The sequence below is a fragment of the Stigmatopora argus genome, chromosome 22, assembly GCF_051989625.1.
Source record: "Stigmatopora argus isolate UIUO_Sarg chromosome 22, RoL_Sarg_1.0, whole genome shotgun sequence".
Classification (NCBI taxonomy): Eukaryota; Metazoa; Chordata; class Actinopteri; order Syngnathiformes; family Syngnathidae; genus Stigmatopora; species Stigmatopora argus.
In genome coordinates, this window is record NC_135408.1 from 10,050,916 (window position 1) to 10,067,202 (window position 16,287).

At 40.1% G+C, this 16,287-nt stretch overlaps 4 protein-coding genes across 12 annotated transcripts in view; 2 read left to right on the forward strand and 2 right to left on the reverse strand.

Moving 5' to 3' along the window:
- ncor1 (nuclear receptor corepressor 1) overlaps positions 1-4,653 on the reverse strand; it is a 29,747-nt gene extending 25,094 nt beyond the window's left edge. For 7 of the 8 annotated variants that reach the window (XM_077591608.1, XM_077591606.1, XM_077591610.1 and 4 more), the window contains exons 1-4: positions 4,529-4,653; positions 3,195-3,379; positions 688-782; positions 385-592 (exon numbers count right to left, since the gene is read on the reverse strand). In XM_077591608.1, the coding sequence (XP_077447734.1) occupies positions 385-592; positions 688-782; positions 3,195-3,305 (414 nt within the window). In that variant the 5' untranslated portion in view covers positions 3,306-3,379; positions 4,529-4,653. The remainder of the gene's footprint in view (positions 1-384; positions 593-687; positions 783-3,194; positions 3,380-4,528) is intronic. The other variant, XM_077591604.1, reaches the window with a different exon arrangement.
- A 545-nt stretch (positions 4,654-5,198) lies between these two features.
- On the forward strand, positions 5,199-11,219 carry pigl (phosphatidylinositol glycan anchor biosynthesis, class L). Of its 2 annotated transcripts, XM_077593215.1 has the most exons (8): positions 5,199-5,462; positions 5,866-5,965; positions 8,237-8,327; positions 8,684-8,751; positions 9,295-9,326; positions 10,465-10,598; positions 10,696-10,827; positions 11,162-11,219. In XM_077593215.1, exons 1-7 carry the CDS (start codon positions 5,216-5,218, stop codon positions 10,822-10,824), a joined length of 801 nt encoding a protein of 266 aa, XP_077449341.1. In that variant the 5' UTR covers positions 5,199-5,215; the 3' UTR covers positions 10,825-10,827; positions 11,162-11,219. The 2 variants fall into 2 exon arrangements, with proteins under 2 accessions (XP_077449341.1, XP_077449340.1); XM_077593214.1 differs by having other exon boundaries at positions 10,696-11,219.
- Positions 10,989-13,415, reverse strand: cenpv (centromere protein V). The gene is made up of 5 exons (XM_077593216.1): positions 13,124-13,415; positions 11,733-11,825; positions 11,589-11,658; positions 11,409-11,523; positions 10,989-11,178 (listed from the first exon to the last, which is right to left on the reverse strand). The coding sequence occupies exons 1-5, from the start codon at positions 13,231-13,233 to the stop codon at positions 11,039-11,041; spliced, it is 528 nt and encodes a 175-aa protein (XP_077449342.1). The 5' UTR covers positions 13,234-13,415; the 3' UTR covers positions 10,989-11,038.
- Positions 13,387-15,956, forward strand: LOC144068588 (polyubiquitin-C). Its single transcript, XM_077593202.1, has 2 exons — positions 13,387-13,547; positions 14,020-15,956. The coding sequence occupies exon 2, from the start codon at positions 14,028-14,030 to the stop codon at positions 15,855-15,857; it is 1,830 nt and encodes a 609-aa protein (XP_077449328.1). The 5' UTR covers positions 13,387-13,547; positions 14,020-14,027; the 3' UTR covers positions 15,858-15,956.
- Positions 15,957-16,287: the final 331 nt, after the last annotated feature.

A 16,287-nucleotide genomic window follows, 5' to 3' on the forward strand; every position in this document is an offset into this window, starting at 1 on the left:
TGTTGCTGACAGCAATTCGGAGTCTTTGTCCGACTACTAACTACTACTTACTGCTGAATAAAGTCTGACTTGGAATTTTAATGAACTTAAGCACCTATAATTATGCCCCAATGAACACCATACAAATCTTGCCAAAAAAGCTGAGTTGCCGTTTAATATACCCAGGTATATTAAACGACAGGGGTATATTAAATGGCGCACAAACGGGAGGCTCAAAAAAGCAAAAAGCAATTAATATACCAGGGTATATTAAACGGCAAAATACGGTAATACACAACTTTTTGCAGCTCCAAAAGCATTTAATCAATAACCGAAAAAAAGGAAATATACCCAGTGAGCAAAAGCTACATTTCATTACGTTTGGTGTCTAAAAGGAGAAGCAACCTTTTTTACTTCCACAGCGGCTCTGAGGCTATCCTGTAGGGTATGGTGCATGGCCAGGGGAACACCCCCAGCAGAAGAAGAAGTGCGGGTGATGTGGGCCTCAGCGATAGACTCCACACGTGGGCGTTTGGTCTCCAGTGCTTCATGTTCAGCCTGAGTAGTGATGGAGTGGAACTGGTGTTCGTAACCATGCCGCCTCTCTGGAGGCCTGTTAAACAAAACATTAAAAAAAGAAGGCATAAAAGCAAGTGCATGAATGCTTTACTGATCTAACAGGGGATCTGTTGACAGAAACGCAGCTACCTTTCAGTCCCGGGATGGAATTCAGAAAGTAAAGATGGTCGTCTTCGACCCTGCGGATCCTGGATGTGAGACCGATAATCCGGCACAGTGAAATCCTGCAATCAACACGTAACGACATTTTAACGTAACGTAATGCTGCTCACGTAGCGCTATGTAATGCAAACAATTCCGTGTGCGGTCGATTGGTCGCCGGTCTTTTGGTCGCCCCGACCGCGACAACGGGCGACCAAAAGACCGGCGACAAAACAAGGTAAAAACAACACGGTCTACGCATCAATAAAAGCCAACAATGGCCCTGAGAAGTTTCACTGAGCCGACGTGTGAGTGTATAAGAGTTTGTATGTACATGCGTTGTCCCTTTAAGAAGCTACGTCAGTCAGGGTCTTAACAAGTTCTCCAACAAAAAACAATAAAAGTCCGGGAAATTTGGAGCTTTTCTTTAGCCTAATAATTAGTAGGGCATTAAGTATGACTAAATAGTAATTCGCAGTTTGTATTTAGGGAATTTGAGCAACGATTTAAATGGTAATTATCAATAACCTTCCGGGCGACCAAAAGACCGGCGACCAATCGACCGTGTACCCAACAATTCATAACGAGACAGACGAACCGGAGTTAAGATGAGCTGTAACACGGTAACATAGTCAACACTCAAAGTAAGGGATTAGACTTAAAAACCCTTTTCATCAATTAGCTCATCGGCTTGCACTACGGTGACAGGCGTTCAATCCATTTTGACAGGGAGGGCTGGCAGCGGTCCAGCCGAAGCCCGTTCAAATAGATTAAATGTTTGTCACTGTCAATGCAACCCAAACATGATCATTCAAATCCCAGTAGAAATGGATGTCAATGCCAGTGAAGGAATGAGTCCAGACAAAACTTTGACTCGTGTCCAATGAGGAAGACGCTGCGTTTAGGGGCTGTTGCAACAATTTCACAAGATCTGAAGAACAACTGAGACTGTTATGATCGAGCCATACAGATGTGGCCAGAGAGAGTGGTGCCAAATTCAGGCACGTCCCATCATTTTGTGGAGAAAACAATTACAAGAGGAAATCAAACAGTACAGCCTGGCCTAAATTTCATAAACCACATCTCCTAAAAAAAAAGATTCAAGTGATTAAAATACATCCGAATGAGATAGGAGAAACCATGAAAATAACACATCTTCAAACCACGGTCATTTGAGTGATATGAACAGATAGAGTATTCTGAAAATTCACAATATGTATGGGTGGCATTTGGATAATGAAAAGGATCAAAGTCTGATGATTTGCAACATGGCGGAAGTGTTAATTATTTGCCATTTTTATCCTAAAGAATTAACTGAAAACAACATGGAAGAGTTATCAGCATGCCCTGCCCTCAAACAAAAACCCGAACAAACAAAGGCAGTAACAGGAAATATTACCAAACTCTTGTTTTGCTCCAGATATAAAGCAAACAATACAACTGCCCAGAACTAAACCACTGAAACTTTCTGTGGAACTAATGTACTAGGAAACGAGGCCACCAAAGTATCTGGGACACACTGTTCTATACTACCTTCATTTAAACAAACATAAAAATATCACATAGGTAGTACAACTACCGCATTTTACGGACTATAAGTCACACTTTTTGTGTTTTTTTTTTCTCTCTCTATCTCTGACCCCTGACAGCCTGTTATGCTGCAGTTTTATAAAGCTATAATTATCTTAAAAACAGTTGTTAACAGATGGCTATCTTGACAGTTGTTCTCCATTTTGTAATTGTTACTCTAGCTCACATGTGTCAAAGTGGCGGCCCGGGGGCCAAATCTGGCCCGCCACATCATTTTGTGTGGCCCGGGAAAGTAAATCATGAGTGCCGACTTTCTGTTTTAGGATCAAATTAAAATGAAGAGTATAGATTTATATTAAATTTCCTGATTTTTCCCCTTTTAAATCAATACTTGTAATTTTTTAATCCATTTTTTCTGTTTTTAGTTCAAAAATCATTTTGCAAAATCTAAAAACATATTTTAAAAAAGCTAAAATAAACATTGTTTTAGATCTATAAAAACTGAATATTCAGGACTTTTAATCCAGTTATTTTAATCCATTTATTAAAAAAAATCTAAATATTATATCTAAAATGGTCCGGCCCACATGAAATCGAGTTGACGTTAACGCGGCCCGCGAACCAACCCGAGTCTGACACCCCTGCTCTAGCTTATGTTTCTCCTTAGTTTCCGCTACAATAAAAAAGGCAACTTATAGACCCAAAAATTCGGTAAGTGACAAAATTAAATTAACTGAACCATTTAAAAAAAATCTCAGAGGTTTGCACAGAATTACAGACTGCACGACTAAGATTAATTCTAAAAGAGAAGAGTCAAAAAATGTTTTGTTGCGGGATACATTACAGTTATGATTTCCTTGGTGCCAATATGTTGGTGATCGCAACTAAATATTTAACACATTTATCCATCATTGACAACATCAGATTTCCCAACCGGCGTGTTTATCGTGAACCCGTAGTCTTACCTGGTGGTGTCGCGTGCCGCTGAATGTGTACTGGACAGAATGGGATGGATAGCGGCTCTGCTCCGTGCTAAAGCTTCCCTGGTTAGGGGGGTAGCCAGAGCTGCTGGACATTCTGACTCAGTGCAAGTGGGCCGCTTCTACTTCACGAAAGGCTGCGCTACACCATGTTACAGGATACAAACCACCTTTCGTGAGAGAGAAAAGGTCACCATTAGATGTTTAAACAAATATTTATTGACAAGAGCAATGCAATGAGTGAATTGAATGTACTATACACATAAAAATGTATTGTCGGAAGGCCAATTGAGGCTTTAAATGATTTTTGGACAATTTAAAACTATTTTTGCTTGTAAATTATGCATGTTATCTTCAAGTGCATTTCACAACAAATAGCACAGGGGGAAAAATGCTAGTACACACTGTACGCAACAGCCTTTATGTGGGTGGAAAGAACAGACCATGCTAACTGAATTAAGGGGAGTTGATAAAAGTCTAGATTGAATTTATTTTACAGAATGTACGTCGAATATCAGCCTATCCTTCATCGATTACATACTAATTATAGGGCGAGGCAATACATCGATTTTGATACATTTTTTATTGAGATCAATAAGAAAATAAATCAAGAGTTCTTGCAAAAAAAAAAGAAATCGAGCAATCTCTTATTCAATAGATCAATTAATTTTTTGGGTTGTTATTACTATGTATTTGGGGCTGACAGCGCAAACAGGGAGAGAGGAAAAGGACTAGGACATTTTGTTTGAGTTAAAAAAAAAGGAGGAAAAAAAGTGGTAAAATTATAATTTATCTGACACACATTTTTTAATCAGTTTTGAAGTAGCTTAATCTCATGTAATGGTTGGTAGATGCTTTAGCGTGAGAATAGGGTAAATGCTTTTGATCGCTTTTAACGTTTACACGATCCAAACCACAGGAGCAATGCTTTGAATATGACTTACAGTAAAACCCCAATGGATCTTTTTATTATCCTCTACTTTAGTGATAATACTCATTTATTTTTACAGCACTACTAGTTGTCGCCTTTTGGGAGGATGGCCCTTCTGACACACAACAAGCATTTCGTGCGGATCAAAACCCACAATGATAAATCCCCGACAATCACATGCTATGCAGAACTTGGAATGTAAAAGTACGATGTTGAATATGTTGTTGTTGTCGCTAGCAAGCTAACTTGCCCGTATTTCACCTTTGAATTCACAACCACGTCGCCATCTTGCAAAGCAGATTTTCATCGTATCAATAGCAGTGAATAGGATAACCCTGCGCATGGTGCTTTGCCGATTTAATTTTTTTTTAAAAAGATTCGCCCTCACCTCATATTTGGAAAGTTTGCCGAAGAATCGAACAGTGACTGAAGCAGGGAAAGTGTGCAATTGTGTAGTAGAAATCTGCGCGTAACGGGCAGTAGACGACTGAGTCGACTAGGCTGCGCCGCATTTGTCGCTTTATGTCCTTACAGGTCAACGTACAGTACACTTGTTTGGTTAGGATATGCAAATTTAATGCCAGTTCATATTATATAAAAAACATACGTCATTGTTATTTTCATTCCATTAAATGTTGTTAAAATATTATCATCTCATTGTGTGTTAAGAGTTTTATTTTATAACCACCTGTATTTATGTATCTGCAAGGACAAAGCCGTGTGCTAGCTAAATCTTCCCCCAAACAATACAATGTTTTTGTTTGCAATTATTTTTACAGTCTTGTGGAAAAAACATTTACCCCCAAAAACTTGTTTTTATTTTAACCTTAAAACGATCCCCTATTCTGATGATCGTCTAGATTATTCCTATTATGTTTAAATGTATAGAAGTTATCAAGCCAAAGTCGACGTATTTATTTCATGACAAAATATTATAAAATATAAGCAGTTATCATCAAACGCGATTTTTGAGTATTTCTATGAAAATATTGGACGATCCCACTCGGTTTAATTGTGGAACTAATCGTGCCTTGCTTGTTCAATTACGGTTTGTTGATAGGGACGGTCAAAAATAATGTACCTGTGGTTAGTTGTCATCATAGTTTTGGCTTATGTCGGTTGTTTAAAATACATTTATTGTCGACACCGCCGATCGTTAAAACATGAAATTAATGTTTTACTCTGTTTGGAAGATTATGAGGCTGATATAAAATGTCTGGTTGTAACTGCGCATCCGGATGATGAATGCATGTTCTTTGGACCAACGATCATACGACTTGTTGAATGCAATGTCCTCGTACATTTGCTTTGTTTATCGGAAGGTACAGTGACTTTTTTCTTGTTCTTTGAAGTCTTCTTTATGATGAATATTCTTGCGTTTGCTGGCGTTTCATTTTTTCTACATTGTTGCAGGCTTAAGTACATTTCAGACAATAAAAGCACTGCGAACATAAGTGACATGGAAGAAAATACATTTTCAAAATGGACAAAATATGCATGCTATTGAGATCTGTTCCTAAGAATGGCAGCCAACAAATCCGTTCATTTCTATTTAAAAAAAAAAAAGATCGAGATTGTTTCTGTTTAGGATGCTTAGTATTACTATTAGTTGTGTTGTTGTGTGTATGGCATCCATTCCGACATGAATTTCAGCTATGATTTCATAAGGAAAAGAAACAGTAAATAAAAATGCCCTTGACTTGTTGTACGTCAATTTTCTTTCAGGTAACTACTACAATCAAGGTGCTCTACGTAAAAAAGAACTTTTGAACAGCTGTGCTAAATTGGGGATACCATCGTCCAGAGTTACCGTACTAGACCACAAGTAAGCAAGATGCACATTCCAGATCCAGAAATAATACAATGATCCATCTGCGTATTGTTAAATGGTCTATTATTTAGATTTGCCTTCACTGCCATTGATGACTCTAGAAGTCAAATATCAATGCTTACGAGGCAAGCTGGCATTAAATGAATTTAAAACCTAAAAGTGACCAAAATATTTACTGTAGGCAGGACAAATTAATTTGGATAGCATAATTACTATGAAATTAAGCAGATAATATCAGTCTTATTTATATTATATATTATTCCTATTGTATTACTTGTAAAAAAAAAATAGATGCATCATATAAAACATACAACCTAAACTAACTTGCTCAAATTATTTTCCTGGATTGTTTTATGTAATAAATAGCTACTCAATTATGTTTTTGCCAAAAAATAAAACAAGAACAACAATTAAAAATGCACAAAAGTAATTCATCGCCCAGGCCTAGTTCGGCTTTGCTCTTAACTCTTTCTGTGCCATTGACAATGATAGACGTCCAATCAGAGCCCTCGTCTTTTCATCTTGTGGCTAGTTTGAATTAATAGGTCACTAGATAAACAGGTTTATCCAGCAAGTAGGTACTGCAAGAAAAAAAAGTCAGATGACATGTAAATCCAGTTTGAAAATGGGATTTTCCCATTTATGCTGATGAATAGGACAGCTGTGTTGACAGTATTTGGGGCCCCGGTGCATTTTGTGGCCATTGTGATCAAGCTGGATCGAAGCACGCTCTGCTGCCTCCGCCCGCCCGCCTGCCCACCCGCGCTCGCACTGGCCTGACCTCGGTCTGCTCCCAGCAATTGATTAGAACTGCTCACTGCACAAATCTAACAGTGTCGTCTCTCATCAGGCCCGACCAGACCTCGCTTCGCTATTCCAAACTGACTTTAAGGCCTCCACTTGATGGCCTGTGTTTAAATACAATGAAACATATTTTGAAAAATGGAAAGTTTACCAGTTGGATGTGCATTCAGAAGTTGAAAAAGGGTCAAATTAAGTTCACCTGTAAGGAGTCGTGTAGGTTCATCATGAAATTTGACCTAATAGCACAGTAGCATCGTTTAGCATACATTTTGATCTGTATTATTTATTGGTTTTTTTTGTAAATGCATTTCAGTAGACTGTAACTGAGTCATACCTGTCAACCTCTGCCGATAACTGCCCTTATAAATGATTATGATTCCCCTTACAAACCCCCCAAAAACCTTACAAACACCTTACGGTTTTTGGGGGGTTTGTAAGGGGAATCATAATCATTTATAAGGGCAGTTATCGGCAGAGGTTGACGGGTATGCTGAGTGGACAGGAGTCTTGTCTTTTCCAAAGGCCAATGGTTAATAGGACCAGACTAAACAAGACCTGTGTGACACACAGATACAAACAACCCCAACACACACACACACACTAACACAATCCTTTCACTGGGCTAAAGTTCAGCAACTGCGCGCACAAACGCCTGCAAGCAATTAGCTATCCAAATGCATAGCAACAAGTGCTCGATGCCGAGGTTATTTTAGGACATTTTGCCGTGTTGCCATGGCGACCCCAAGACTTGGTCTGCTTGGGGATAGGTCAGGTGTCTTGTGTTTGTATCTAAGATAACAGCTTAATAAATGCAAGAGTGAAAAAGAGTGCACCGTGCTCACTAGAAAACAATCAAATTGTACTTTTCGCAGAACTGGGTGGCGGGGGTGAAGCCCAATCCAGGAAAGAAAACATAAAATGTTGAACCACAAGCATTTACGAGTGAAAAACAGGCCGCCGTCTGCAGGTTGGCCGATGTCTGACAAGCCGACAATTTTAACCCGTGACTTTCCTTGAAACGCGGTTCCATCAAAAGATAAAATGAAGCGCGACCCCTCCCCCCCGTTGTGCCGGCGACCCCTGCACACCACCTCACTGGCACCCAATAGATTTGTGATCTAATCCATCACTTCCCACTACTTGCCCAACGGTCCCGACTCATTGTTTGCGACAAAAGGAAAGGCAATGTGAGTTGACGTGGCCTCGCGGCCACCCCTGCTTCACACACGTACACATATCCTAGGGAGCAATATCCATTAATGTGAAGTCAACACAATAGATGGGGCTAGCGTTTTGGGATGTTTCATGTACTCTCCACCTTTAACATTCCCACATTTTCTCACTTTTGTTGTCATTCATCTTTGTCACTTCTGTGAGGCCTGACAACAAACATCTCAGGAAAACTCTGATTTCATTTCATCGCAACCGAATGAAGCCAAAGTGCTTTTCTTTGCCTTACAGGAACTTTCCAGACGACCCCAAAGCAGAATGGAGGGTCTCCCTGCTCGCCTCTGTAATTGCAAAGCACTTGAGAGGCCACTCTTTCAACATGGTATGCACTACAAATCAGGTCTTAGATTTCCTTTTATGTACTGTGTGGTAACTCGTGCTAAGCCTGGGTGGGCAATAACTCTTTATTTTTTATTTTTTTCATTGTGGATAATTAAAAAGAAACCCTTTTTTTGCCAAAAAGAAAATCTGGTAACCAGTTATTCAATAGATTATTCCATGAAAGTTTTGTGTGTGTAGTTTTTACTTTGTGTAAAGGCTGACAGCACAAATACAGAGAGAAAAAAAGATGCTATGAGAGAAGTTTTGCACTTTATTGATGTTACTTTGGTCACTGTGCAGTATAAAGAGCCATGTCATTACCTTATATTATTATTTATATTGAATTTCTTGTTTCAGATGGTGACTTTTGACGGAAGAGGGGTCAGTTGCCATAGCAATCACATCGCTATCTATAAAGCCGTCAGGTAGGCTGAATCGCATCTCTGATAATCATTAAACACTGTTTTATCTTCGACCGTTTTTGTCAAGAATTTTACCTCACAAATACTTTTCAACATATTTTTTAATGATACTCGCGTTATACGACTAACAGAGTCCTCAACAGCACTCTGCTGTGTTCTTAGAGAAAAGCCATAAATCCTGACAGCAAAGCGGTGAAGTGGGAGGGCAACTCTGGTTTGGAAGTCTGACCAAACAAGCTTTTCTTCTGGCAGAAACGTACATTTTTATCTTCGAACTGAACTGGAGTGGGCGGCCTGTCTTGGTCACAAATCTTTCACTTAAGATTATGGCTTTCCATTTGACTTCAGACCTCATCTAACATAAATTGCAACATCCTCACAATACAGTTCGCGTGGCCTTTGGTCAAAAAAAGTTTTATAATCAAAGTATAGCATCTCTAATATCGAATCCAGCCAAGTTTAAGGTGCTGATATTTGTCTAATAAAAGCCCCATGCTTTTGATATTTTTGTCATTTCAATCAACTGTTCTTCTTCTCCAACTCCAGGCACCTGGCTTCCACTGACCAACTACCAAATGGTAACATTATAGCATTTTATCATTATTTTTCCACCTGCAACAACACATGCAAATCAGAATACCTTGTACCACTTTTTTTTTTTAAATTAACTTCAAATGTTTGGGCCTCATGCCATTCTTTTGAGGTAAAAATACATTTTTTAATGTGTGTTAATATATAGCGCCCTCTTGTGAATATCCTTCACTTGCAGACGTCAGTAAACGTTACCAGATGATGATGTCAGATTTTTTTTGGTACTTTGCACTTTTCATCCACAAGGTCATTCAAGCTGCTTCACCTCAGCAATTTCTTTCCAAATTTTGGTCACCCAGAGGGCAGGACATTTTCCAAGGACCATTAAATAATGAATATGTCATTCGTGATATGCACACGTGTGAAGAAAGACATTGTAAAAGCACCAGTGTTGCAAATATAACAATTTGATATACTAGTTAGTGTCCTTTACATATTGAGATTTTTATAGGCCAACATCAGTGAGTTGTTTTTGATCCTCTATTACATTTCATGCTTAACCGCTGAGACTTTGTCAAACAGGGAGTCACTCATAAATAAATAAAGCAAATGCGTCATCAGTCATGCTAAAACAGGTTTTTACAGTTCTGGATAGTTGGCTGAGTGGCACGTTATTCATCGCTCTGGCCTGTTGGGGGAATTAGCCTCAACGTGATTGCTAAGCCTCCTCACGTGGCTGTACACTAAGTTATCTTCACACAGAGATTTAAGCTTTTCTAGCCTGTGTTTGCTGCCAGTTCAAATGGATACAACTTCTTTTGCTATTAAATGTTTTTTGGGTGGTGGTGTCGCTAAAGCTGGGCGATAGAGCCAGGAAAAAAAATCTGATATGACCCAAAATGGTCACTTTCCCCACCAAATATCATCTTATAGATGCAAGCACTTCCTCTTAGTAGCTAGATTTCCTTTTTAGAACAACAAAAATGAATTAATTTTAAAAAAGAATATCAATTTATCGCCTGGTTTTATCCTAATGTGACTTGTCTGGGCGCCTGTGTTGTAGCAAGTGCTGTATGTATTTGCTTCAATTTTTGCAACATGCCAGAATGCTCCAAATGTTCTTCATTTCTGATAATCATCTCCAGCTGTAACATGAACCATAAACGGTCTCTTCCTGTTCCCCAGACTGCCGCTTGTTCTCCCTCGTGTCTGTCGGACTGCTCAGGAAATATGTTTCCTTCCTGGAACTTCCTTTCAGCTGCCTGCTTCCGTCATCCCTCTGCTGCATGATAGGCTCAAAGGGCTACCGGCAATGCAAAGTAAGCCTTTACTATACCACTGAGAATTTCATAAGCAAAGACATTTTTTTATATGGAGTAAAGATGTCAGCTTGCATCTAAACGTTCATCTTTTCAGGCCGCGATGCTTTGTCATCGCACTCAACTGGTTTGGTTTCGCTATCTGTACATCACCTTTTCACGCTACATGTTCATCAACACGTTCCAGAGGATTTCCCGAGGGCCAAAAATTGAGAAAATATATTAAAAGGTGACTAAAATGTTCTAATTCCTGCTATGTGTGGATATACTTTAAAAGATGCAAAATACGTTGAGACTTTTGCCATTGACATTGTACACGCCACGTAGAGCCTTAATAAGAAAATGTGTTATGTTTGGCTAATATTGTTTACAAAAAAAAAGGATTAAAGCTCTGTTTTTCTACTGCAAACCAACTGTTTGATTTTAAGACAACTGTGAATTTATTTTGTCCCCTGGGTGTCTTTTGACATGTCTCGGATGGTCTTGTGTGCTTCCATGCTTTCTTCCCATTTGTCTCCCAAAAATGTCTCCACTGTGATACTTTTCACTGTGCCTGGATCCAGACAATGTGGTGCTACACCTGTGAAGAGATGAAGGAGGGTTTTCGAGACTAATTTCAACTTCCAATTTTTTACAACTAGGCAATAACAGCAATGTTAATTTTTTCCCTGTTATATCAAGCGTGTTTACTACTGTTGGCCTAGAATAAATTCACAGTCTGGTCATTTCTGGTGTTGACACCACAGGCAAAATATGTTTACATCACAAGGTCATGTGAGAATTCTGTGTGTAAGCAGATCTCCCTCATACCATATCCATCGGGGTTGGAGCGTGGCGTGTAGAAACTCTGAACGCCGCACTTCTTACAAAAAGTGTGTTTGGCAATGTGAGTGTTGAATGTATATGTGGTCAGATGATCGTCACCCTGGAAAAGAAGGGACAAGCTAAAAAAAAAAAAAAAAAAACTTGTATTTTTAGGAGACTTCCTACCTGTACAAGTGTAAAGTTGGACTTGGGGACAATGAAATGTCGGTTTTGTTTTTTTGTACAGACACTACAGCTGAAAAATGACAGCGTAAAAAGCAAATTGTCAGGTGCTGAATCGTGACCCTAAAACACAATGATTAGCCATACTTGCAATCAAAAACATGGAGGTTTGGGGAGCTCCAGACTTCAAATCTAACAGCTCCACAATGGCAACCACCGGTATGCTTCACGAGATCCATTCTGCAACAACAGGAAACAGTTGCAGTGAAAATCATTGTTTCTTTCAAGCGTGCAGTGACGTGAGAAGTTGTGATTATAATCAGCCAACCTCAGGAAGTTCTAGAAAAACTGAACAGACTTGTCCGTTGCGAAACTGGGCGTGGACCCAAATGCTCCTCCACGTTACAAATGTCAAAAGTCCACTTGTCCCCATTTACATGAGTAAACTGTCCTCATTCACGACAACCGAATCATTGAAATGCGATGACCTCAAAGATATTGTTGTCCACCTCTTTGAGTGCACTTTTCACAAGTCCAAGGTGCACATACAACTTTTCCAGAATGCTTTTAAGGGCCCCAGTAGGTAATTATTTCCAAGCATGAGGGAGGACAAAGTACAGCGGACTTACACAAACACATTCCTCTAGGTTTGAACTAGTTTATCCTGACACACAGCTCTGTGTTAGGAAATTCTGACGTTGCACATCACGGGTTGGGTGTCATATGACATGTTGCTCAAAGTTATGTAGTGACCCAAATAGGTGAATATGAGCTGTGTCATATAAAAGGGTCCATAAATAAGCTTGCCACGTGGTCTCACAGCCATATCTAAGCATTTGAAAAGTTAATTTATCACTTTATGTGGCAAAATGAAGGAGGTCAGGGCTTGACCTTTACCCTTACACGGGAGTTTATTGGATCCATAAAGCTATGTTGTGATTTTTATTGTCGTGATTTTTATTGTCATTTTCATATACATTTTTTTTACATTACTTATCTTTTGGGTTGTGGGTGAATTCAAGCCAATGAATGGATTTATTGTTTTTGTGTTACAGGGTCTCATGCCCACATAAAGTGTTTTAGAAGGACTTATGCTGATATGAAACCAAGTAAAAGTGACCCCCCCCCCCCCTCATATGTCATATCTCATGGCCTAAAATAATTCCAACTGCTGTTGTAACAGATGGTAGCATATGTGCCAGTCACGTTTCGACACACAGCAGACATTCAACTCATTGACATCCACTCCATTTTAACAGCGAGGGCTGCCAACCTCCCAGTTAAATTGGATTGGACGGCTATCACCGTCAGTGGCAAAGTAAAATGATCACTCAATGCCAATCTTCCCAGTTCAAATCACGCCTCAATTAAACTTTAATTCATTGTTTAATGTACATGAATACAGTTTAAACTACGCAAAAACAAAATGACAAGTCATGAGTCATGCGAGACTTCCAATTAATCAAAACGTTGAATTATGTTTTCCCATCCTGTTTGTTCTTGTTTGTTATTTAGCCGTCGGCATTCGGGTCACTTACTGCTCAGTAACCAATGACAAATCAAACAAACAATCCTTCCATCCAATCAAATCCGAAAGCTCGAGTTGCCAAGATCCGTCTAGAAAATTCGGCAAGTACCGTTGTGCCATGAAATATTACTCCGCGCAGCGACCACAGATAAACTATCGTTTTCTTGATAACCTTCGGCGGATAACATGTTTATTATACTGCTTAATTTAACTTGATCTTAAAAGGTGGCTAAAAGTTAACGCTATAGCTTTGAAATATGTTAGTTCAATCGAAGAGAGAACTATTTTTTTTGCGGAAGGGTATTGTCAATGACATGGCAGCGTTGACTATATAAAGAGGTTTCGAGCTGGATTTTTATAATTCAAGAGCTAAAGCGAGTATTCGCAAGACTCTATACTTCGAATAATTTGTTCAGAGGCGACGCTTCTATACCGTAAGTTGTGAATCTTTTTTTTATTCGAGCTGTTTAAGTAAATGTTTTAGGGGTGTAATTACTGGATCTAACTATCCTCGTAAACAGCTGTGGCCGTTGAGTAAATGGGAGACGGTACGGTCGACGCGTTTTCTTTCTTTTGTCAATTTAAGAATTCTATAGCCTCGATTTTGTCATCGTTGAATTTGTTTTAGGCGAATAGTAAAATTTTAACAGTCGTGACTCGACGTTTTTAGCGTTAGCCTCCATTATGGGAGACGGCAGCTGAACAAAAGGGAGTCAACAAGACCTCAAAATGGCGCTGACGACAAAACCAACAGTTTACTCAATCCCTTAACGATACAATTTGCCTTTATTTTTTTCATTAAGTAAGGATTTTCCCGCACTAAACAAATGGGTTAATAGTTGACACGCAGTGTCCTTGCGTTGTAAAGCAATGATTTTAATACCGATATCTTTTTGTTCGTTTTAGGTTTAAACATGCAAATTTTCGTGAAAACCCTCACTGGCAAGACAATCACTCTTGAGGTTGAGCCGAGTGATACTATTGAGAATGTCAAGGCCAAGATCCAGGACAAGGAAGGCATTCCCCCAGACCAGCAGAGGTTGATCTTTGCTGGCAAGCAGCTTGAAGATGGCCGCACCCTGTCCGACTACAATATCCAGAAGGAGTCCACCCTCCATCTTGTCTTGCGTCTGCGAGGTGGCATGCAAATCTTTGTGAAGACCCTCACAGGCAAGACCATCACCCTTGAGGTTGAACCCAGTGACACCATTGAGAATGTCAAGGCTAAAATCCAAGACAAGGAAGGCATTCCCCCTGATCAGCAGAGGTTGATCTTCGCCGGCAAGCAGCTTGAAGATGGCCGCACCCTGTCCGACTATAACATTCAAAAGGAATCCACCCTCCATCTTGTTCTTCGTCTGCGAGGTGGCATGCAAATCTTTGTGAAGACCCTCACTGGGAAGACGATCACCCTCGAGGTTGAACCAAGTGACACCATTGAGAACGTCAAGGCAAAAATTCAAGATAAGGAAGGCATTCCCCCTGACCAACAGAGGTTGATCTTTGCTGGCAAGCAACTTGAAGATGGTCGCACCCTGTCTGACTACAATATCCAAAAAGAATCCACCCTCCATCTTGTCTTGCGTCTGCGAGGTGGCATGCAAATCTTTGTGAAGACCCTCACTGGCAAGACCATCACTCTTGAAGTTGAACCAAGTGACACCATTGAGAATGTGAAGGCTAAAATCCAAGACAAGGAAGGCATTCCACCAGACCAGCAGAGGTTGATCTTCGCCGGCAAGCAGCTTGAAGATGGCCGCACCCTGTCTGACTACAATATCCAGAAAGAATCCACCCTCCATCTTGTCTTGCGTCTGCGAGGTGGCATGCAAATCTTCGTGAAGACCCTCACCGGCAAGACCATCACCCTTGAAGTCGAACCAAGTGACACCATTGAGAACGTCAAGGCTAAAATCCAAGACAAGGAAGGCATTCCACCAGACCAGCAGAGGTTGATCTTCGCCGGCAAGCAGCTTGAAGATGGCCGCACCCTGTCCGACTATAACATTCAAAAGGAATCCACCCTCCATCTTGTTCTTCGTCTGCGAGGTGGCATGCAAATATTCGTTAAAACCCTCACTGGCAAAACCATCACCCTTGAAGTTGAACCCAGTGACACCATCGAAAACGTCAAGGCCAAAATCCAAGACAAGGAAGGCATTCCACCAGACCAGCAGAGGTTGATCTTCGCCGGCAAGCAGCTTGAAGACGGGCGCACTCTGTCCGACTATAACATTCAGAAGGAGTCAACCCTCCATCTTGTCTTGCGTTTGCGAGGTGGCATGCAAATCTTCGTGAAGACCCTCACCGGCAAGACCATCACCCTTGAGGTTGAACCCAGTGACACCATTGAGAATGTCAAGGCCAAAATTCAGGACAAAGAAGGCATCCCTCCTGACCAGCAGAGGTTGATCTTCGCCGGCAAGCAGCTTGAAGATGGCCGCACGCTGTCCGACTACAACATTCAGAAGGAGTCCACTCTCCATCTTGTCCTGCGTCTGCGAGGCGGCATGCAAATCTTTGTGAAGACCCTCACTGGCAAGACCATCACTCTTGAAGTTGAACCCAGCGACACCATCGAGAATGTCAAGGCCAAAATCCAAGACAAGGAAGGCATTCCACCAGACCAGCAGAGGTTGATCTTTGCCGGCAAGCAGCTTGAAGATGGTCGCACTCTGTCCGACTATAACATTCAGAAAGAGTCAACCCTCCATCTTGTCCTTCGTCTAAGGGGTGGCCAGTAATAGAAAGAAAATTCCATGTAAAAAAAAAAAAAAAAAAGTTCAATTTTAACATGACCAAATGTTAAATGCATATTGTTTGAATAAAGTATTAAACTTGTACATCTGCTGTTTTTTATTGAGAAACTTTGATACACTTAGTCCTATATTACCCTTCTTAATTTGACAATTCAACAATTTAAATGTTTGTTTGTGCTACCTGAAATAACTGCCAATACTATAAGGCAACTAATTTATATGGAAAATGATATACCAAAGCAAGGCACGCATTTCAATAATTCACTTGGTGCGATTTGAATATAATCGACTCTATATTCATTTTCACCCTTTGTCATGTTTTTAATAACTTGGCGTCTCAATAAGTAATTAAGAAACGTTTAACTCAATGTTAAAATGACTTTAATCGAGATGATTGTATAAGAATGCATGGCAG

Coding starts and splice junctions, on each gene's coding strand:
- LOC144068588 (XM_077593202.1), top strand. CDS start 14,028: ATGCAAATTTTCGTGAAAACCCTCACTGGCAAGACAATCACTCTTGAG.
- pigl (XM_077593214.1), top strand. CDS start 5,216: ATGTACCTGTGGTTAGTTGTCATCATAGTTTTGGCTTATGTCGGTTGT. Junction 8,752..9,294: donor GCTATCTATAAAGCCGTCAG/GTAGGCTGAATC, acceptor CTCCAACTCCAG/GCACCTGGCTTCCACTGACC. Junction 10,599..10,695: donor AGGGCTACCGGCAATGCAAA/GTAAGCCTTTAC, acceptor TCATCTTTTCAG/GCCGCGATGCTTTGTCATCG.
- cenpv (XM_077593216.1), bottom strand. CDS start 13,233: ATGGCACAACGGTACTTGCCGAATTTTCTAGACGGATCTTGGCAACTC. Junction 11,524..11,588: donor CCAACTTTACACTTGTACAG/GTAGGAAGTCTC, acceptor CTTCTTTTCCAG/GGTGACGATCATCTGACCAC. Junction 11,179..11,408: donor CTCCAACCCCGATGGATATG/GTATGAGGGAGA, acceptor ATCTCTTCACAG/GTGTAGCACCACATTGTCTG.